The 22962-nt window shown below is 50.7% G+C and overlaps 1 protein-coding gene across 3 annotated transcripts in view; it reads right to left on the reverse strand.

Moving 5' to 3' along the window:
- Window positions 1-104: 104 nt before the first annotated feature.
- LDLR (low density lipoprotein receptor) overlaps window positions 105-22962 on the reverse strand; it is a 39911-nt gene continuing 17053 nt past the window's right edge. The window contains exons 5-18 of one of the 3 annotated variants that reach the window (XM_059696782.1): window positions 20999-21121; window positions 15989-16111; window positions 13908-14027; window positions 13218-13343; window positions 11315-11486; window positions 11007-11231; window positions 9498-9616; window positions 9033-9172; window positions 7638-7779; window positions 7379-7531; window positions 4876-4974; window positions 2335-2415; window positions 1276-1433; window positions 105-593 (exon numbers count right to left, since the gene is read on the reverse strand). In XM_059696782.1, coding sequence (XP_059552765.1) covers window positions 558-593; window positions 1276-1433; window positions 2335-2415; window positions 4876-4974; window positions 7379-7531; window positions 7638-7779; window positions 9033-9172; window positions 9498-9616; window positions 11007-11231; window positions 11315-11486; window positions 13218-13343; window positions 13908-14027; window positions 15989-16111; window positions 20999-21121 — 1817 coding nt within the window. In that variant the 3' untranslated portion in view covers window positions 105-557. The remainder of the gene's footprint in view (window positions 594-1275; window positions 1434-2334; window positions 2416-4875; window positions 4975-7378; window positions 7532-7637; window positions 7780-9032; window positions 9173-9497; window positions 9617-11006; window positions 11232-11314; window positions 11487-13217; window positions 13344-13907; window positions 14028-15988; window positions 16112-20998; window positions 21122-22962) is intronic. The other 2 variants (XM_059696783.1, XM_059696785.1) reach the window with 2 other exon arrangements.

The following is a 22962-nucleotide window of genomic DNA, read 5'->3' on the forward strand; positions in this document are numbered from 1 at the left end:
GGATTCAGCCATGTCCACACCAGCGCCGGAGTCCCTTCCCGGCTGAAGGAGAGGGCACAGACTCAGCTTAGGAAACGGATTTCATCCTGATGGGGGGGGGGGGGGCACAAAGGCTTGCGCGGCAGAGGTAAACACATTTACTCCTGAGGTTCGAGGCTCGGCAGCTGCCTGGGACCCTGTGGGCATCACCTGCTCTCGATTCAAAGCCACTTGCTTTCTCTTGCTTGGTGTCCCTCCGTCCATTCGTTCCTCAGGTGAGGAGCCAATTGAGGAGAAAAGGTCAAGAAAAATATTTCAACCCAAACCCATTCCGTGTGCTCTGTCGCCTGCCTCCCAGACGAATAAATATATAAAACAAAGCTCTGGCAGACAGGCCCGTGGCTGCCAGCGTCGAGGTCAGCTGCCAGCAGGGCTTTTGGCTGCTGCTTTCTCTGAACGGAACGGGCGGGTGTCGGAGGTCTGAAGAAGGGTTTGGAAAGGTCAAGGGTTTGGGGAGAAAGTGTTCTTCCTGCCCTTGACCAGCAGCAGGTTCTGGGAGAGGCAGGACTGGAGGCGGCTTACGCCATGTCATCCTCCGTCCTGACCATCTGTCTCTGTCAACAAAACCATAAACGCCGGAAATAATCAGTCCAACATCCAGTAAACACGGCCAGAGGCCACCTGCTCCTCATTACCGGCCTGGACCAGCACAATCACTTCCGCCCGGGCCTCCTGGCCACTGACCTCTACCCCAGTCTGTTTCCCCCCCCCCCCCCCCCCCGGCAGCCAGAGGGCGCCTGTGAGCACCCGAGTCAGATTTTGCCCTCGCCCTTCCCCAGTCTGTCCTGCCACAGCAGTCCCCACCAGGGGGTGCTTGTGAGCCCCCAAGTCAGGCCATGTCCCTCCTCTTCCCAGAGCCCTGCATAGCTCCTTCCTCACTTTGAGCAAAGCCCGTGTCCTCCCCATGGGCCACAGGTCCTGCTCCATCTGCCAGGCCCCCGCATTGCCCTTGTCTCCTCCCTCGTTCCCGCTCTCTCCGCTCCAGCCACACTGGCCGCGGTGTGGCCATAGGGCTCAGACACACCAGGCTCGGCCCAGCCTCAGGGCCTTTGCACATGCTGCGCCCTCTGCACACCATACACTTCTGCTTAGGGAGGCCCGCCCAAACCACCTCTTCTAAACTTGCCTCCCCTCTCTCCCAGCCCCCGTGGCTGCCCTCTGCTCATTGCCATGACTGAGGGTCTCTCCTTACCCCCTTCCTGTTCCCCAACCGTGCGGATGGCTTTGGGCGCTCACCGAGGGGTAGGCGTAGCCGTCCTGGCTGTGGCAGATGTGCACCTCGTCCTCCGTGGTCTTCTGGTACACGGGGTTGTCGAAGTTGATGCTGTTGATGCTCTTCAGCCGCCAGTTCTTCCAGAGGAGGAAGGCCCCGGAACACAGGAGGGTGAGCAGCACTGTGGAGAGGAGAGGCGGCCTGGCGTCACCCCTGCCCGCGCCCCCCGCTGCCCCGAGTGGCCAGTGACGCTGCCTTCAAACCTCAGCCTTTTGTGAATGGTTTTGTTCCGACTTAAAGAAATACTGCCCATTGTAAAAACGCGATCGGCGAGCATAACCAACCTCTCACTTGAAGACCTCTGCGACCGCCTCACCCCAGAAATGCTCAACTGTGGTGGGTTCTTCGGGTTTCTTCTGGGTTCGCCCACACAGGGGGCTGCTACTTTTTTAGACCCAGGGCACAGCCAAGGGCTTGCACAGCCCAGTTTGTGAAACAGCCTGGCCAGTGCCCAGCGGGTGGGAGAGACGTGGGCTCTGCTGGGAAGACGCAGGGCAGGCACACACTCGGAGGCCACCAGGGGGTGAGGGTCCCACTTGCCATGTCTGTCAACCCACAGTCGGACGGCTGTTGGCACCAAAATGAAAGTGTCTGTGGGCAGGCTGCATGCTGAAGGGACGCCTCAAAAGGATCTCTTCACCAAAGGAAGAATGGGTGAGGCTCACCGAGCTCTGATTGACAGGCTGAGGAAGGGGCCCTGCGCTCTGCACACTCGCCCCTGCAAGAGAACCGCTCTCGCCTCCCCTGGTGTCAGCGCCCGTCACTGCGCCCCGGGGACCTCGGGCCCATCTCCCCACCTGAACGTCGGCGCCCACGGGGCGAGGTGTTTATTCCTTTCACAGCTGTGTCCCCAGAAGCGGGCATGGTATACAGTAGGCGCTCCACTAGATTTGTTAACGAATGAAGCTAGGAAGGGGAGTGCAGTGATGACAGGACACCTGGCGGGGACACCCCATTCCTGAGAGAAAAGGAGGCTAAGCAGGGAGGCCAGGGAACCGAGGGAGGGCCGGTGGGGGGCTTACCGATGGGGAGGACAATGTAGAGCCAGCCCACGCCCCGGGGCCTCTCCTTCCTGTCCTCTTTGATAGGAATGTCCTCCGAGGCTGCAGGGGGAAAGGGAGAAAGTGAGGCTCAGACCCTCAGGCAGGGCATGGGAACCAGCCGGTGTAGGAGGACTGACACCCAACGGGAGCACCTGCCGCCTCCCATTGTCCTTAAAGGTTTCGAGGGACTTGGAGCAATTCCCAGGTTTCAAGGGCAGCATGATGGCTTGTGCCTGGGCCTTATTTGTTAGCAATTGGAGTTGTGGGACTCAGTGTGGTATGAATATTAAAGGTTCGCTAGCCCAGCGTTGAGAGGCACTGGGGAAGGGACCGGGCTGCGAGGCAGAGCCTGCGGTTACATTCCCAATGGTCCCCGGTGAATTTTTCAACCTGGCTCTGCATTTGATGGTAATGAGCCTTTGCTGCACGAGTTCACCAATTCCACAGCCTGGGTTGGATGGCACCAAACCCCATAGTCCTGTGTCAACTGTCCCCAGCTAATAAACTATATGGGGCCGGGGAAGACACCTCATTATATAACCACTCACATGCAAATGCACCTGAGCCAGACAACAAAGGGCTCCATGCAAATGAAAATGGAAAGGTCTCTCTGCCCAGCCGGAGTGGCTCAGTGGTTGAGCATGGACCTATGAACCAGGAGGTCCCGGTCAGGGCACATGCCTGGGTTGTGGGCTCCGTCCCCAGTGGGGGAGCATGCGGGAGGCAGCCAATCAATGATTCTCTCTCATGGTTGATGTTTCTTATTTCTCTCTCCCTCTCCTTTTTTCTCTGAAATCAATAAAAATATACCTTTTTAAAAATTGTAGAGGTCTCTAAAGAGAAAAAAGGGCTGGGAAGATTAAAGAAGCCACATCCGGGCCACACGTATGCCGGTGAGCTGTGGTTACCACCGTGTTCAAATCCATCTGGGTTTTAATTCTACCGGCTGTTGGACATGTGTAAACGAAGTTCTACCCAGTACTGCGTTTGCACATATGTAAGAAGCCTTGTAGCAACAATAATCTAGGGCGGCAGCAGCGTTTTTGAGAAGTTTTTCCCTTACGAAGGATCCTTTTCCAAACTCCCGAGCCCTGGATGGGCCTGTCCGCGAGGATGGCTTTTCAAACAGCGCCCCCCTCTTCCCACCCCAAGTGAGAAGCGCTCCAGGCATCCCAGAAGCACAGCAGTTCCTGTTTTATCTCCTTTATGGCTGAACAAAAGCTTCAACTACTCTGAGCGGGGAAATATGTCTGAAACGTGCTGATGTGACTTTTTTTTCTGGCCAGAAAAGTCCGTGAGCTCCATTTCCGGTTGCTCAAAAGCCAGGCCGGGCGCCCTCTGGTGGACAAAGACACAAATGGTGGGTCTCTGATCAATTCACTGAGAGCACAGTTCTGACCTCTTAGGGTGAGGAGTCACTGGCCTCAAGCACAAAAATTAAAGCTCCCCCAGCCCCAATTCAGTAACTCAGCAGTATTTTAATATTATTATTTCTTGTTTGTCCATACCCGACGATATTTTTTCCGTTGCTTTTCAGAGAGAGTGGAAGGGAGGCAGGGTAAAGGCTGGAACCCGAAACCCAGGTATTTGCCCTTGACCGGGAATTGAACCTGGGACCCTTTGGTGTGTGGACCCTTTGGTGTGTGGGCTGACGCTCTAACCACTGAGCACTGCGGCCAGGGCAATGCTATTTTAAAAATATATATTTTTATTGATTTCAGAAAGAGGAAGGGAGAGGGAGAGAGAGAAACATCAATGATGAGAGAGGATAATCGATTGCTGCCTCCTGCAGACCCCCCTACTAGGGATCGAGCCCAAAACCTGGGCACGTGCCCTGACCGGGAATTGAACCATGATCTCCTGGTTCATAGGTCAACGCTCAACCACTGAGCCACACCGGCTGGGCGATGAGTTATTTTTAAAAATCAAAATTAATTCCAATACCCTAGGATGAACAAAATATCCAGATGGATCTGACACTACCCTTGAATGATCCTGCCTTCCTAGGACCCTGGCTCCAATCAAACTTCATTTACCACAGGTGGTTGGCCCCACAGACGGTAGCTGGGCAATTCGATTTTTTAAAATATTGAGTCCTGAGTTTCTTGGCACCCTTCAGGTGCTGCCTCGAAGAGTACCTTACCTGCCTCCCCTACTCCTGGCCCTGCGGGCACACACCTGAAAACAGGGCAGTGAATGCGCCTGGACAACACTTCGCACTCCTGGGCCGTGTGCCTGGCGGACTCTGGGATCAGCAGCCACCATGAGCTCAGGCTCTTCACATGAGCTCGCCCATGGGATCCCCACTATTACCAGGAGGTGGGTGGGCACTGTTACCAGCCTTGTTTATAGGTAGGGAAACTGAGGCTTCAGAGATACACAGGCCATGTCAGAGAGTCAGCAAAGGAGCCCAAACTAACTCCACTCTCCAGCTCTCCATCGAGATGCTCTGGCCTCGGAGCGAGCCCATCTAGATGCTCATCGGGACGAGCCGGGGCCCAGGGGGGTCCCGGCCTTTACCTTGCGGGGGGGCCTTCGTCACCATCTTGGCGGTGGTGAGCTCAGGAGTGGTCACAGTGGAGCGAGTCATGTTGGGTCCCCGGGTGGTCACTACAGGTTCTGTGTTTGAAAGATTAAGCATTTCCTGAGTGCCCTGTGGCCGAGGAGCGCTCTGAAAGCTCTGCTGCTCCCAGCAACGCGTGCCTGTGAGCCCAGCGGCCACAGAGAAGTAACTGAAAACAAAAGCAGTGAAAATACAAGCAACCGATGTCTGCTTCCAGAGAGGGGATTGCAGCGCTATGGACACTAGCTCCAAATCGAGGCTTTCTCTGAGGATGAGAATTGAAAAGGGCAGATTCTATTTCAACAATACACTTTCTATAACTTTTGTTTGTGGGGTTTTTTTTGTTTTTTGTTTTGAGAGAGATTTGTTGTTCCACTTATTTAGGCATTCATTGGTTGATTCTTGTATGTTTGGGTTTTAAACCCGCAAACTTGCCATATCCGGATGATGCTCTAACCAACTGAGCTCCCTGGCCAGGCCTCAACAATATACTTTCAACATATGAACTTTGGGGGTGGGAGGCGAAGGGAATCATAACATTCCATACCTCCCACCATGTCACTGGGAGCAGCCCTGTGGATAGGCCCTGCAGTGGGAGTGTAACCAGCATGGAACTGAGTCCTGCTGCAACAGCTACCGCGTAAGCAATCTTAGAAGCAGACAGGCCAGCCCCAGGCGAACCTTCACCTGCCTGCAGCCCTGGCTGAGAGCTTGACTGCAGTCTCATGAGAGGCCTTGAGATGTGTGCCCTGCGTAAGCCTTGAATCTAATCTGAAGGCCTTTTTCTTTTGAAGTTTCTGGATAGAAGGGCAAAACAATGAATATAATGAAGAAGGACAATACTATGAAAATAGGATGAATGACCCCCACTCTGCAGAAAGAAGAAAGGAGAAAAAAAGAAGATGGGGAGGAAGGCGGCAGTCTCCTCCACGCTGCTTGTTGTGGACAAGGAAGCACAACGGGCACAGGGACGCTGGCCTGTGCGGCCGAGAGCGCACGTGAAGTAATGGAAGGTTACTGTCCTGGTATCTAAGGCTACAACATATCGTCGGTTTCAAGCTAGTTCCTGAGGGACAGAGCCCCGCTGCCATCCTCAGAGGCCTGCGTCTCGGGCCGCCAGCACTGAGCACGAGCTTGCACCTGAGGAGGAAGTGATGCTGCCGAAGGCCCCTCTACCCCTCCCTCCTGCCCGCCAGACGGACAGGCCTGGTCAAGGGCTGGAGAGCCACTGTGAGCAAAACGTGCCCCGATTTTTCTGTGAAAGTTTAAAAAATTTTAAATGTAAGATAAAAAATAATCAAGATACGCAGAAAAAGAGAAATAAAATGAAACAACCAACCACACAATAGCAAAATATTTTCACAGGAACTCAAAGGACAAGCTGAAATGTAGTAAGAACCGGGGTTCCGGACTGACATGAAGGAACAAAAATATTTATGGCAGTAGCAAAAGGAAACAAGTTCGTTTTGTTCCCTTTTAAATGAAAGCTCAGAATCACATATGAAAGTCCACAGTGTTTTTTTAAATTCCTAAATATAAGAGAGATCTCCTCCTCCTCAAAATAACCAACCTATGAACTTTGGGGGAAATTCAAGTATATGAAGCTGGTGGGTAAACTTCCTAACACTGGACTGTTAAGGGAGGCAAGAGTGGACGTACCAAAAGACTTCAGAAAAATACTAGTGTTTGAAATGAAATCACCAATTGTTTCAGCAACATAAAAAGACACTGAAAAGGGACATGGCTCTACAATCAGCCACCTCCCCTAATTAGCCAAAGACCTGTATGCATATGCTGTATGCATAACCCATGGACAGACAATAGGGTGGTGAGGGCCTGGGTGGGGAGTCGGGGGCAGGGGCAGGCTGGAGGGGGTCGATGGTGGGAAAAAGGTGACATATGTAATACTTTCAACAATAAAGATTTTAAAAAATAAATAAAAGTGATTTAAAAAATAAAATAAATAAAATCAGTTACCTCCTGGACCTGGAGAGTATTATGCTAAGCAAAATAAGCCAGTCGGAGAAAGTCAAGTTATCACATGATCTCACTCCTATGTGGAATCTAATGAACAAAATGAACTGATGGACAAATAGATCCAGAGACAGAAGCATGGAACAGACTGATGAATCTCAGAGGGAAGGCGGGGGTGGGGGTGGGGTGGGGATGGGGTTGGGGGGAGAGTAAGCAGGGAACTTATATGCATATAGGCATAGCCCACGACAGAGCTGGGAAAGAGCGGACTAGACATCAAAGGTAAACTGAGTCTAAGTGCCCAGCGCAGTGCTGGTATGCCCAATATTTAAGAAAGGCAGGCTACGGTTCCCCCAGCTAAGGAGTCCTTACAACGGCCTCCTGGGGCCTCGCTCTCCCATTTGACAGATGGGGAAAGAGAGGCTCAGGCTGAGCCGAGAGGGTGGCAGAAGCAGAACTTGTGCCAGGCAGGCTGGCGTCCCCTACCTGGGCGGCACCTCCTCCTGTCCTCGGCCAGCAACATGCCATCAGGGCAGGCACAGGTGAACTTGGGTGAGTAGGAATTGATCTGTGGGGCCGGCAGACACAGGTACTGGCAGCCGCCGTAGGAGTAGAAAGTTGTCTCACACCAGTTTATCCCTGAGGTGCAAAAGGCAGGGAGTCAGGGCAAGAATGAGGTCAGAAAATTCTAGAAAACTCCAGAGCTCTATCAGGGAAGCGGGGGAGGGGGAGCGCCCGTCGTCACCTTTTGGCTGTGTGAGGCGGTGGGAAAGGACAATGTCCTCCGGGGACAACAGGTTTTCTGCCATCAGACTAATGTCGGACCCCGTATGGCGGTTGGCACTGTAAATGGCTTCGTTGATGATATCCGTCCAAAATACTTTATCCTGCAGGGGCAGTGAGGAAGATGACAGACCCCATTACCACTGGGATGGGCGGACCACTGTCTTCCCAGCCCCCGAGCCGCGGAGGTTTTCTGGGAAGAAGCAGTTCTAGGTGGCAGCATCATTTATTCTTTTGAAAATAAAGGTTAATTGCAGTAAAATTCACATGATGGGAAATATACCATCTTAATCGTTTTTTGTGTCCAGTTCCATGGCATTAAATACATTCACTGTGTTGTGCAGACATCACCACTATCCATCCCAGACTTTCTCATCTTCCCAGACGGAAATTCTTTAAACACTTAATCCATTAAACACGCAGCCCCTGGCTCCCCATCTACTCCCTGTCTCTCTGAAGCTGACTCCTCAGGGACCTCCTGCGAGTGGAGCCGTACAATATTCGTCCTCTGTGGCTGGCTGATTTCACTCAGCGCGGTGTCCTCCAGGTTCGTCCATATCGTAGCAGGTGTCACCATTCCCTTCCGTGTTAAGGCTGAATGATATTCCACCGTAGGGGGGGACCACATGGTGCTTGTCCATTCACCCCAGACAGACACCCGTTGCTTTCACCTCTTGGCTATTATGAATCAGGGTCTACCAATAGAACTCCATTTCTTTAGAGCAGAATCCCCCCACCGGGGTGCTATGGGGGCCAACAGCCCTTCGTGCCGGCTCCTCCTGCAGGCTGTCTAGCAGCATCCCGGCCTCCCCCCCCCCCCCCCCCCCCCCCCATGCACGGCAGCCCTCGCCCAAGCCCCCGGCATCCCCAAGTGCTCTGGACAGCAAATGGCCTCGGTGTGAGAGCTGCTGCTTCAGGCCTTTGAGGATTCTTTTGGCGACAATAACACGGAAACAGCGGTTGAAGAGGTCTCAGCCCTCTTCATAGTGGAGGGCAGTCTTCTGAGTTAGTCTCGGCTTGAATGAACTAGACCAGCGGTTCTCAACCCGTGGGTCGCGACCCCTTTGGCAGTCGAACGACCCTTTCACAGGGGTCGCCTAAGACCATCCTGCAGATCAGATATTTACATGACGATTCATCACAGTAGCAACATTACAGTTATGAAGTAGCAACAAAAATAATTTTATGGTTGGGTCACAACATGAGGAACTGTATTTAAAGGGCCAGAAGGTTGAGAACCACTGAACTGGACAATGTCACCTGACCTGTTGGTATGAGCACTCACGCCTCAGTGAACAGCACTTGGCTGGGAATTCCCTCAAACCCCAGAGGAGCCCCATGTGCTCCCAGCCCCCACCTCAAAGATGGCCAAGGAGAAGGGGTGCGCCAGCCTCTTCTTGTCCTCCAAAATTGTCTTCCGGTGCCCCCCAGTGAGGTCGATGCTGGAGATGGAGTGGAGCTTGGAGTCGACCCAGTAGAGGCGGTCGCTGGAAAGATCTAGAACCCACAGGTGGACAAGGAGAGGTCACGTGCTGATGCCAGAGGGGCCTCTGGACCTGCTCACTCTGCTGCAGGAAGGAGCCCCGAAGGACCCAGCAGAGGTGTGCCCAGGAAAGCAGCTTTGACCACCCCTGCCGTGTGGGAGCCTGAGCCAGAGGCTGGGGTGGGGGTGGGGGCGGGGGCGGGGGCAGTTTAGTGGTGGGCGATAAACAGGGTGATAAACAACTCGGGGAGCTGCATGGTGTGTGCGGGGCGGCCTGGCCACTCTCCTCTCTCCTCTAGACTGTGCCCAGCCCCGGGGACCACAGTCCCTCGAACATACCCAGGGTGATGCCATTGGGCCACTGGATGTCCTCTGTCACCAGGGAGTGAATGTCCACGCCATTCAGGCCCCCCTTCTTGATCTTGGCAGGGGTCCCCCAATCCGTCCAGTACATGAAGCTGGAGGGAGAACAGTGAGAACAGACACTCAGATGTCGGCCAGGGTGGCTCCCAGCCAACACTGAAGAGCCCCAGCCGGTTTGGCTCAGTGGAGAGAGCGTCGGCCTGCAGACCCAAGGGTCCCGGGTTCGATTCTGGTCAAGAGCACAGACCGTGGTTGCAGGCTCCTCCCCAGCCAGGGCCCTGGTCAGGGCACGTGCAGGAGGCAACCAATTGATATATTTCTCTCACATCAATATTTCTCTCTGTCTTTCCCTCTCTCTTCCACTCTCTCTAAAAACCAAAACACATCCTGAGGCAGCCAGGCCAGGGTCCCACACAGGCCCTGGGGAGACCTCCGCGTGGTTCCTCTGCTCCCAGCCTTCCCTGCCCTGCCCCAAGGCCTGCCGCCTGGCAAGACCAGGCAGGATTTTAGAACCTTCAGGAAAAAGGGAGGTTCTGATTCCAGTGTCAGGGCTGCGGCCCAGGAATCTGCACTCTAAACACTACTTTCTGAGGGTTTTATAATTTTTTCATCTTTTTGCAATTTTAAATCTTTATTGTTTTGCTTTTCCAACATATATATAGGCATACCTCAGAGATATGTAAGGTTTGGTTCCAGACCACTGCAATAAAGCAGTGCTACTGTGCGAGTGGTAGGATAAAAAGGGGTTTTATTTTTAAATTCTAAATTTCATGTGCTGACTTGAATAGCAGTTAAATAAATCCTGGCCCATCGGGGGGGACCCAGGCCTGCCGGGCCCATCTGCACCACGGGGTCTGTCCCATCGCCACGCTCACAGCCAAATGCTCCCTGACCTCTGATTGCATCTGCCCCTCGGGGCTGGCAGTGCCCCACCAGAACTGTGAGCTCCCCCACGTGGCATGCTGTGGTGGCAGACGTGGTCGGGCAGGCACAGACCGGTCATGCTTCCCTCCTGTCCCTGTGGGCCCTAGAGCTGCTGCGTCAGCCGCGAGCCCTGTGGACACCAGCCTGGGGCCACCCAGGGGGTGACCTTCGCTCCCTGTCACGTCCTGGAAAGACCTGTCCAACGGTTAACGTTGGGCCTGCGCAGTCTTACTTTTCTCCAATCCTGTCCTGGCACAAAAGACTAAATCGATTTTTATTTTCTAATTTCAAATAAGGATTCATTCCTAACACCAGGTTAGTCAGTATGAATGTCTGGTTGTGGATTCTATTCCACAGGCCAGGACTTTTCAGGGTCTGCCTGCACCACAGGCGGCACAGCGGGCGTCAGAGGGACGGGTCCCACGGCCCCAAGGGCATGTGGGAAAGGCCCCCCTTTCCAGCCCCCTGCCCCCAGTCGAGTCTACTTTGGGCACAGACCTCCCCCCATGAGTCCTAGCTGGTTCTTCACGCTCCATACCCCTCAGCTTTGGGAACACCCACCCGTGACGGGGATCCACCACAATGGCCCTCGGCTTGGAGCCTTTCTCCTTGAAGAGGGTCTTTCTCTTCACGCCCTTGGTGTCGGCCACAGAGACGGTGCCCAGCATGGAGTCCGTCCAGTAGAGGTTGCCGTGGATCCAGTCCACGGCCAGCCCGTCGGGGGCCTGCAGGCCCTTGTCGATGATGGTGTCGTAGGAGGAGTTGGACTCTCTGTGGATCTGGGTGCTGGGGAGGGAGGAGGAGTCGGAGTCAGTGCCTGAGGCCATGGTTTCACGCAGGGCGGGCGGGCGGGCGTGGCTGAGGCTCACCTGTAGATCTTCCTTTGGGACAAGTCGGACCAGTAGACTCTGCTGGCGTGCACTTCCACGTCCAGGGCGACCGCGTTCTTCAGGTTGGGGATGAGGCTGGTGTATTCGCTGCGGTCCAGCGTCATCTTCCTCACCTCGTGGCGGTTGGTGAAGAAGAGGTAGGCGATGGTGTCTGTGGAGGCACAGGGGCGCTCAGGGGAGCGGGAGGGCCCCCGGACCTGTTTCCGGGGCCTGGCTGAGCCAGAGGAGACGCCCAGGACACGGGGTGGGCGCGCCTCCCTGGTGTATGAACCACGCGGTTCTGATGCCCCGACTCTGGGGCCTTGCAGATGCCGGAGGGACGGCCCCTCCCAGGCCTCGCGGTTCCTAGGCAGTCACCCACTCGCCTCAGATGCAAACTAACGGCCCACACCCACCACCTCCTGCACCTCCTCACACTCCCGGCCACCGTGCCCTGCCATGGAACCAACCAGGGACAGTCCCTACACCCCAGAGCCCACGGAAATCCTTCCAGCCAATCCTAAGCCCGGCTACCCTGCCCGAGGAAACCACGACAAAGGCTCCTGCCCCAGTTCCCCGCCCCCTCTACTTCCTGGCCACCTTGGTGCCTGCCCGTGGGCCCTGCCTGGTGCCATGTGTCTCCTCCTCTGGGATCTGTGAGAAACAAGCTAGCTGTTCGAGGGCAGCCACCTCCCGATCTGTTGGCCGCACCACAGGTGCCTAATACTAAAAGCTACATTTTAGAACACAGGGGCCCCAGCATTCTACATTTTAGAACAGGAGGATGAAGAAATGATAAGTTAATTTGTACAGAGTGATTCCTTAGAGCAGGGAATTCTTCTTAGTGCTTTTCTTAAGTTTTCCCTCACTGATTCTCACACTCCTATAAGGCAGGTGCTGTTGTCAACCCTTTTTACAGATAAAGGGGCTGAGGCCCAGAGAGGGAAAGGGTCCTGCCCCAGGTCACACAGCTAGTGAGCGACAGAGGCAGGATTTGAATCCGGGTCTCTCTGACTCTGGGGGCTGTGCTGTAACCATGATGCTGATAGGCGCCAACAAACTTGACCGCTTCTACAGCTGACCTCACCCAGAATATCCCTGCCTCTGGGGTGGCATCTGTACAGACACTGACCCTACACATTGGAAGGAGAGTAAAATCTCAAATCCTGGAGGATTTCAGGAATTCACCCCCCAATTTTCTCCAGAACCGGAACATGCATGGGGATGTGGCAGAGGGAGGACAGGAGGCCGGCAACAGTGGGGAAGGGATGGAAGCCTAAGAGGTTCTCGGGGAAACAGAACAAGCTCTAAAATATTTCTGCAAAACGGACCCTCGCTGGAACCACACTGCACGAGCAGAACATGAGGCAAAACAAAGACTGTCCGGGCGACCTTCTGGGCGATAATCTGCCACAACAATTAGGCCTCCAAAAACATGGCTCGTGTGCAGGTGATTCTAATAATGAGTGCACGCTTGCAGTTCTAACCTGAAGTTCAGGGAGGAAAAAAACAACGATTTCTACTATTCTGTTTCATCACGACCTATTAGATTTTGGTCTCTTTTAAATGTATTTTTTTTTTTTGTGGGTTTTTTTGTGCAGGTACCTTTCGCTCGTAAGAGCTGGAGGAGGTGCAGGCTGTTTGGGGCCATGGCTTTCTACCTCTTGCCCCCTGAAGTCTCTGGTGGGGCCTGTGGGCTGAAAACCACCCCCCAGGGGTTGAGCTGTGTCTGCTGAGAAGCCGGACACGTGAGGGCAGCGTTCCAGCAAGCCCGAGTCCATCTGCATGTGCTCCGTTACCTGCCAGAGGTCCCGGGAGCAAACGCCCTGTCCACAGAAGTTGACACAACGTTCCGATGATGCAACTCCCCACCCGTTTGCCTCGGGCGCCTGGGGACGCTCACCCACAGCCTTGCAGGCCTTGGTGAAAGGGTCCAGCCGGAAGCCCTCTTCACACTTGCACTGGTAGCTGCCCACGGAGTTCACACAGAGCTGGCTGCAGGCGTCAGGGTCCTCACACTCGTCGATATCTACGAGTTGCGACGGAGAAAGAGGTTTGGGCATCTTCCCCGCAGGTAGAGTGATGGGCCCCAACACGAAGCTGTGCCCCATAATGGTAAATGGGGGACAGCCATCTCCTCTGGGGAAGAACTCCAGGGCTGGCCTCTCAGTAACTATGAGGTTCAGAGATAAAATCTTAAAAACAGCGAAGAATCATCTCCAATGCCCTGGTCAGTATGCTCAGTGGATGGGCCCTCACACCGAAGGGTAGTGGGTTCGAATCCTGATCAAAGGCACGTGCCTGAGGATAGAACCCGCAACCTTGGCATATGGGCACATGCTCTAACAAACACAGCTACCCAGCCAGGTCTCGTTTTTAAAATGACAAATCCCAAAGCCAGAACCAAGTGTGCCCCACGGACTAGGCCTATGCTAGACTCCCCATGCCTATGGCATCTTGTTAAATCCTCCTAACAGCCCTGTGAGTGGGGACTGCCCACAAAACAGATGGGAAACCAAGGCACAGAGGGCTTGGCCACCGTCTCAGAGGAAAGGGCTGGGGAGGCCCGGAGCCCACCCCACTTGGGAATCACCTTCGCATCTTCGCTGGTCCGCCAGCCGGAAGCCCTCAGGACACAAGCACTCGTAGCCGATCTTGAGGTCTTTGCAGAGGTGGGAGCAGCCACCCTTGTTGGCCAGGCACTCGTTGGTCTCTGCGCCGGGCGGGGAACAGATGGTCACACTCAGGCCTCCAGCCCCCTCCCCAGCCCCCCTCTCTATTTCACTATCTGTATCACAATCACCCCAACCAATGTGAGGCCAGTGAGGTGCCACGGCCCCTAAGAGGACGTAAAATACCATTGTCACGTGCAATGTCACAGATGGGCCTGGAGCACACTGTGCTGAGTGACATAGCCACTCACAAAGGACCAATCCTTATGATCCCACCTATCTGAGGTTCTTGGAGGAGTCAAATTCACAGAGACAAAGAGAAGAATGGTGGGTGCCATGGGGAGGGGGCGCGGTTAGAGTTTGGGAGCAGAGTTTCAGTTTGGGAAGATGAGAAAGTCCGGGAGATAAACAGTGGTGATGGCGGTACAACAATGTGAACCTGCTTAATGATACTGATTTGTACACTTAAAAATGGCTATGATAGCCTGGCTGGTGTAGCTCAGTGGTTGAGCATCAACCCATCAACTAGGAGGTCACAGTTTGATTCCTGATCAGGGTACATGCCAGGGTTGTGGGCTCGATCCCCAGTAGGGGCATGCAGGAGACAGGCGATCAATGATTCTCATCACTGATATTTCTATCTCCCTCTCCCTTCCTCTCTCTAAAGTCAATTAAAACATATTAAAAAATGGTTATGATAAATCTTATTGCTTTCTTCAACCACAATTTAAAAAAAAATTTATTGATTAAAACTGTAAACCACATACTACAGTTACATACAGAAGTGGACAAAGTAGGTTTACAGTTGTTCGTATAAAAAATGATACAATAATTAATAAATAATACAAGAATTGGTGAACTCACAACTGTAAAGCTACGTTTGCCACCCCTATATATTAACTCATTTAATCCTCCCAACAACCCTAAAGCTAGCTGGGGAAACTGAGGCACGTCCAAGTTAAATGACTTGCCCAAGTTCACACTGCTGGGCTGGAACCTAGGGTGTGTGGCTCCAGAATCCATGCGCTAGCTCTTAACAACAAAGCCTGCATCCCACCTGTTCTTAAACAGGCCAACAAATAAGAACAATTCCAAATTTTTAAATAGTTAAAAAGAAAAATAAGAATTGGTGTGGTCTCCCTCCCAGGAGCACACCCATGCCTTTCCCTCCGCCCTCTTCCCCAACAGGTGGCATCTCCTAACCTCTAAGGGTCCGCACGAGACTTGCTCCCAGGGAAGCAATGCGCACCAGGGTGACCCCCTGAACCTGTCTCCAAGGCCCCTTTTCTCTGACTCCCAGGGAGCTCAGGTAGCCCCGCCTCGGCTCACGTCTTTGCTACAACATTCCTAGAGCCAAAGCAGCCCCCCTACGCTCCTCCTGTGCCTTCTTCTACTCTGAACCCTTCCTTGTTTCCCTGTCCCCAGTGCAGAGATCCAATTGCTTCTCGGCCTTTAGGCTAAGATCAAGTGAAGATATGAGGTTCACCTGCAATGTTAATAAATGTGCTCTCAGAAATTAATCAAAATAAAAATATTTCACACCACATAAAAGGTCTATGAAATTCAAATCTCAGTGTCCATAATGAAGTTTTCTTGTAACTTAGCCACACACATTCATGTGTGTACAAATGCATTCATGTGGTTGCTTTTCTGCTAAAACGGCCTAGTTGCCTGGTTGCAAAAGAGACTATATAGCACTGGAAACATCCAGCCATTCACACAGCTATGGGTGACAGAACATGGCTGAAACTTTACACGTATCCCACCGGCCAGTCCCCAGCAGTCCAAGGATGTGTGAGCAACTACGGTCCCGTCCTACAGTTGTGAAACCTGAGACTTGGAGCAAAGCCACTTTCCCCAAGACCCCCCATCTGTCTGGCCCCAGAGCCAAAGCCCTCGGGGGCACGGGTGGGCTGAGCCCTGCAGCCCCACAGCGCCCGTGTCTGGGTCCCGCTTCCAGCTCCCCATGAGCTCCGAGAGCTGCCTGCCCCCCAAGGCTCACCACACTCCTTGAGGGGCTCATCTGACCAGTCCCGGCAGTCCCGGACCGAGTTGCACACTTTGTCCATGGTGATGCATTCGCCACTGTGGCACTTGAACTTGTTGGGGCCCTCGCACAGAGTCACTATGGGAGCCAAAGAAGAGGGTCAGTGCTCTGAGCTGCAGGACCCTGTTTAGTACTTTTTAGTCCTATATAATAATACTGTATGCAAAACAACCCAATGGCGGAACCACCGGTTGGCGGGGGTTGGGGCCAGCGAGCGGGCAGTGCCAGGCCAGCCAAGGCGGGTGCCGGCAGGCAGAGGGAGGGGACGGTGATCAGGGGGTGGTGGTGACCAGTGGTGGAGGGGTGATGGGAGGGCGGGGCCAGCTGCTCACCAGGTCGGCGCTGTCCCCCTATCTGTCCTCCAGTTGCCTCCTCCAGAGGGAGGCCAGACTGCAGCTTAGGCCCCCCAGAGGGCCCTCAGACTGTGAGAGGGCACAGGCCGGGCTGAGGGACCCCCCAAGTGCACGAACTTTTGTGCACCAGACCTCTAGTAATATAATAATTTGTACAAGATTTTATGCAAATGTATTCAGTAATAAAACCTACTAACTATTGAACACTCGTAAACCCAGTTTAGGAATTAGAATGTCACCCTGGCCGGTTTGGCTCAGTGGATAGAGCATCGGCCTGCAAACTGAAAGGTCCCAGGTTCGATTCTGGTCAAGGGCACATGTCCGGGTTGTGGGCTCAATCCCCAGTGGGGGACTTGCATGAGGCAGCCAATCCATGATTCTTTCTCATCATGGATGTTTCTATCTCTCTCTCCCTCTTCCTTCCTCTCTGAAATCAATAAAAAAAAATTTTTTTTTAAGTGAAAAACAAACAAACAAAAAAACAGAATTAGAATGTCATCAAGAGCAGGATTGGGCAAACTAGGAAAGATGGGCAAATCTACCCACTGCTTGTTTATTTAAATATTAGTGGCCTGGTGCATGGATTGTGCACATTGAAAGGAAATTAATTAGAAGAAATATTTTAAGATCACTATTCGCCCTTTCTCTATAATAGAAGTGTTGGAGATGAAAGAAAATTAGTAAAATGTATATGAAAATAATATATAAATTGATTAATAAATAAACAATAACAATATGATATAACAACAAAAACATGACATAAAAAAACATTGATAAAAATAATGACTGCCCTAACCAGTTTGGCTCAGTGGATAGAGCATTGGCCTGTGGACTGAAAGGTCCCAGGTTCGATTCCGGTCAAGGGCATGTACCTTGGTTGTGGGCACATCCCCAGTAGGGGGTGTGCAGGAGGCAGCTGATCGATGTTTCTCTCTCATCGATGTTTCTAACTCTCTATCCCTCTTCCTTCCTCTCCATAAAAAATCAATAAAATATATTTTTAAAAAATAAAATAATGACTGACAAATTGATTAAACTTATTCTAATATCTCCCTGTACACCACATTAAGAGTAAAAACACTTTCAGAGTGCTTGACTAGTTTCCCTTGTGATGAAGTATTTACAACTTTAACTTTAACGTCACATACTCATCGAACTCGAGAGAAAGCAACATATAGCTGACCATGTGTGAAAACGGGTGCAGGTAGGAACATGCCTAGAGTTTGTTCTTGTGATTTATTAATAGTCATCACAAATGCTGGCATCAAGGGAAACTGTCTTCAAATTAATTTAAATGGGAGGCCAGTGTCAGATGGGGACAAATTCAATTCTTGGAATCAGAACAACCTCTCCTGCCACAGATCCTGTTAATGCTTCAGCTTTGATTATATTAGGTTGCAATCTTTTGATAATAAATCTAGTACCATTAAAAACAACCAAAAATTTTTGGTTAAGTTAGCAATAATGTAAAAAACATTCTTTATCAATAAAAACACATTTGTGTGTTCTGAACGAAAAAAACAAAAAAACTCCCACCAAATTCACAATCAACAACGACAGATCAAAATACACTCGTGCATTTCGGCGCCAGCCAGAGCTTTATATGTATTGCGCATGTGCAAGTCAACCTTCATTTTTAAATTGCCAGTGCGCGTCATATGTACTGGCCAGTCGGACGGTTGGACAGACGTACAGTCGGTCCCTTAGCCCTTTATATATATATAGATGAAAAGTTTTAGCCCAGCCCTAGCTGGTTTGGTTCAGTGGATAGAGTGTCAGCCTGTGGATTGAAGGGTCCCAGGTTCGATTCCAGTCAAGGGCACATGCCTGGGTTGTAGGCTCAATCAGATTCCCAGTGTGGGGCACGTAGGAGGCAGCCGATCAATGATTATCTCTCATCCTTGATGTTTCTATCTCTTTCTCCCTCTACCTTCCTCTCTGAAATCAATACCAGGGCTCAGGCTAGGGAGGAGCCTGCAACCGAGGTACGTGCCCTTGACTGGAATTGAACCTGGGACCCTTAGGTCCACAGGCTGACGCTCTATCCACTGAGCCAAACCAGCCAGGGCAATAAAAAAATTTTTTTTAAAGTTTTATTGACATGCATCCCTATTCATTTACATACTGTCTATGACTATTTTCTAGCAACAACAGCAGAATTGAGTGCAGAGACTAAAATAAAATATTTACTAACTGGCCTTTTATGGTACAGGTTTGCAGAGCCCAGACCTAGATTATAACACGCCCTTCTCCATCCCACCCTGCTACCCTCTGCTACACCCTCAGAGGTAACAATGATCCTGAACTTTAGGTTTACCATTCTCTTATGTTTTTCATTAATAGTTTTATCAACATGTAGGAATGAACAATATATTATTGAATTTTGCTTGTTTTCGAGTCTTGTAAAATAACTGTATTCAGTAATCACCTGCAACTTGCTTCTTCCTGAAGTTATGAGGTCCAATTGCTTCTCGGCCTTTAGGCGAAGATCAAGTGAAGTTCTGAGGTTCACCTGCAGCCTGAGAGCCCTGGCCTCATTTTCTGAGCTGTATGCGCGATAGTCCACTGCGTGACTACATCGCCATTTTAACATTATTTTCATACACCCGTGTTCATAGCAGCATTAGTCACAATAGCCAAAGATGGAAGCAACCCAAGTGTCCGTCGACTGATAAGTGGGCAAACATAACGTGGTCCATCCATACAATGGAATATTACTCTGCCTTAAAAAGGAAGGCAATTCTAACACCTGCTACAATGTGGGTGAATCTGGAGGGCATTATGCTCATGAAATAAGCTAGATACAAAGGGACAAACACTGTGTGATTTCACTTATATCCTAGAGCAGTAACATTCATAGAGACAGAAAGTGGGCCTGGGGAGAGGGGATGGGGAGTGAGTGTGTAATAGGGGCAGAGTTTTAGTTTGGGAAGACCAGGTTCTGGAGATGGATAGTGGTAATGGCTGCATAACAATGTGAATGTACTGAATGCCACAGAACTGGGCACTTAAAAATGGTTAAAATAGCTCTAGCTGGTTTGGCTCAGTGGATAGAGCGTCGGCCTGCGGACTTGAGGGGTCCTGGGATCGACTCTGGTCAAGGGCACATGCCTGGGTTGCAGGCTCCATCCCCAGTAGGGGGTGTGCAGGAGGCAGCCAATCGATGGTTCTCTCTCACCATTGACGTTTCTGTCTCTCTCTCCCTCTCCCTTCCTCTCTGAAATAAATAAAAATATATTAAAAATAAAATAAGCCAAAGCCGGTTTGGCTCAGTGGATGGAGCATCGGCCTGCGGACTGAAGGGTCCCAGGTTCGATTCCGGTCAAGGGCATGTACCTGGGTTGCGGGCACATCCCCAGTAGGGGGCGTGCAGGAGGCAGCTGATCGATGTTTCTAACTCTCTATCTCTCTCCCTTCCTCTCTGTAAAAAATCAATAAAATATATTAAAAAAAATAAATAAATAAAATAAAATAAAAATAAGTCCTGCTTGAAGGACTTCCTTTTAAAAAAAAATGGTTAAAATGGTAAATTTTATGTTGTAGGTACTTTACCACAATTTTTAAAACGGTAGTGCATTATCAAACTTTAACTCTTTATTCACTAAATAACATAATACTTTTTTTTTTTTTAATCCTCCGGCCTGGAAATGAATCTGCAACCCAGGCACATGCCCTTGACCGGGAACCGAACCCGAGACCCTTTGGTGTGTGGGCTACACTCTAACCACTGAACACACTGGCCAGGGCCATAAGAAAAATGTAACAAGCAGTATCCTGGCCCTGGCTGAGTAGTTCAGTTGATATCGTTAGAGCATCATTCCAAAATGCACGGTTTCAGGTTCCATCCCTTGTCAGGGCACATACAAGAAACAACTAATGAATGTGTGTAAGTGGAACAACAAATTGGTGTTTCTCTCTCTCCCCCTCCCTTTCTCTTTCTCTTCCTCTCTAAAAATCAATCAATAAAAAATAAATAAAAATTATTTTTAAAAAAAGCAATATCCTTACGTTATGTGTATTTTACCACAATTAAAATTTTGCCAGAACCGGTTTGGCTCAGTGGATAGAGCATCGGCCTGCGGACTCAAGGGTCCCAGGTTCGATTCTGGTCAAGGGCATGTACCTTGGTTGCGGGCACACCCCCAGTAGGAGGTGTGCAGGAGGCAGCTGATCAATGTTTCTAACTCTCTATCCCTCTCCCTTCCTCTCTGTAAAAAAATCAATAAAATATATTTAAAAAATTTTTTTAAATTAATTCTATTGCTGATGAACATTTGGGCGGCTTCCAGGGTTTTGCTATCAGCGCAGTGCTTCTCTGGACCTTCCAGAGCCGGGCTCCTAGTGGAATTGCTGTGTGTAAATTCAGGAAAGTCTTTCACCTGGAATTGTATTTCGCATATAACTCTGAGCTCAAAGATACGGGCTTTGTACACTCTGACCTCATTAAGTCTCACAGTGCTGAAGTAGGTGCTTTCACTATGCACATTTTTTCAGGGAGGGGCCAAGTACCTTGCCGAAGGACGCACAGCTGGTGTGGGGCTGACCTGGGATCCACCCTGCTTGTACCCCCGTATGCTGCCACGGTTTAGGGGTGTCACGGCACGGAGCTCACCATTGATGCAGCCAAGCTCATCACTCATGTCCTTACAGTCACGCTCCCTGTCACACTGCTGGCTGCCATGGATGCAGGTCCCGTCAAAGCACTGGAACTCGTCAGGCCGGCATGTGGCCACAGCTAGGAAAGACAGAGCATGTGTTGATTTTTCTCAGGGAGGGGCGGAGGCGCAAGACTCCCCGTCACTGAAGAAACAGTTTTCCCACAGCCTCACAGGAGTCGGCTGCCCTGGGCCTGGGGGACAGCATGTAAATGGAGGACAAAAAAGAGAAGAGGCGGCCTTCCTTCCCAACATGGGGCAAAACTCCCCAGGTGCACCTATTTTTGTATTCTCAAATGTAACCAATGTAGATTTTAGAGCAGTGGTTCTCAGCCTTCCTAATGCCGCGACCCTTTAATACAGTTCCTCAATTGTGGTGACCCCCAATTTCATTGTTACAAATGGAACATAATTAAAGCATAGTGATTAATCACAAAAACAGTATGTAATTATATATGTGTTTTCCGATGGTCTTAGGCGACCCCTGTGAAAGGGTCGTTCGACCCCCAAAGGGGTCGCGACCCACAGGTTGAGAACCGCTGTTTTAGACGGTTTTTTTTCTTTTATGGCAAAATGTACTTCTTTCCTTCAAGAAGAAGAATCATGAAAAATTATTACTAAAGTAACAAAGCCAAGTTTGGAAAATTGGAAAGGGGAGGAAAGCACCCGGAACCCAAATATCCCACCACAGCCATCAAGGTTTTCCTAGACTTCTCTCTAGTTTTGCTTCACATGCATTTTTTTTATTTTTTATTTTTTTTATTGATTTTTTACAGAGAGGAAGGGATAGGGATAGAGAGCTAGAAACATCGATGAGAGAGAAACATCCATCAGCTGCCTCCTGCACACCCCCCACTGGGGACGTGCTCGCAACCAAGGTACATGCCCCTGACCGGAATCGAACCTGGGACCCTTCAATCCACAGGATGACACTCCATCCACCGAGCCAAACCGGTTAGGGCTTCACATGCTTTTTTAGATCACATAATCCATTAAAATACTATACACCTGCCCGGCCAGTGTGGCTCAGTGGTTGAGCATTGACCTGTGAACCAGGAGGTCACAGTTTGATTCCCGTCAGGGCACATGACTGAGTTGATGGCTCAATCGCCAGTAGGGGGCCTGTAGGAGGCAACCAATCAGTGATTCTATCTCATCATTGACGTTTCTAACTTCTTTCCCTCTCTTTTCCTCTCCCTGAAATCAATGAAAACAGGGTTGTTGTTGTTGTTTAAAAAAAAAAAAGAGAGAGAGAAAGAAAGAAAGAAAATAGCCCTGGCTGGTTTGGCTCAGTGAATAGAGCATCAGCCTGCGTACTGGGGTGTCCCGGGTTTGATTCCGGTCAAGGGCACATGCCTGGGTTGCGGGCTTAATCCCCAGTGTGGGGCGTGTGGGAAGCAGCCAATCAATGATTCTCTCTCCTCATGGATGTTTCTATCTCTCTCTCTCCCTCGCCCTTCCTCTCTGAAATCAATAAAAAATATTTTTTAAAAAAAGAAAAGAAAACTATAAATCCAAGGAGCCATTCTCAGCAGAAAAAATCAATGATATTGTCCCAATCTAGACAGAGACAGGCCAAGTAAATCATGATAAATCAGATCAATACCACCGAGTATAACACAGTTGTTCAAATGACTGAGACTACAAATATATGAAATATTGATGACATGACACCATGTGATAAGAGACATCACGATTAAAACTCAGAGGCTGTACATGGTGACTGGAATAGGGTACTGCCAACCATGGTCCAGACCTTGACCTCACACAGGACTTGCTTTGTGCTAAGTCGTTAAGCTATTTGTTCTTTTATGCACTTTCCTTTGGGCTTTATTTCACAATAAAAATGTCTACCATTTATCATTTTGATTTCAGGATGTGAGTGAGAAGAGATAATAAATCTGTGAGCAGAATGGAGCCC

This window comes from Myotis daubentonii, chromosome 5 (genome assembly GCF_963259705.1).
Source record: "Myotis daubentonii chromosome 5, mMyoDau2.1, whole genome shotgun sequence".
NCBI classification, from domain to species: Eukaryota; Metazoa; Chordata; class Mammalia; order Chiroptera; family Vespertilionidae; genus Myotis; species Myotis daubentonii.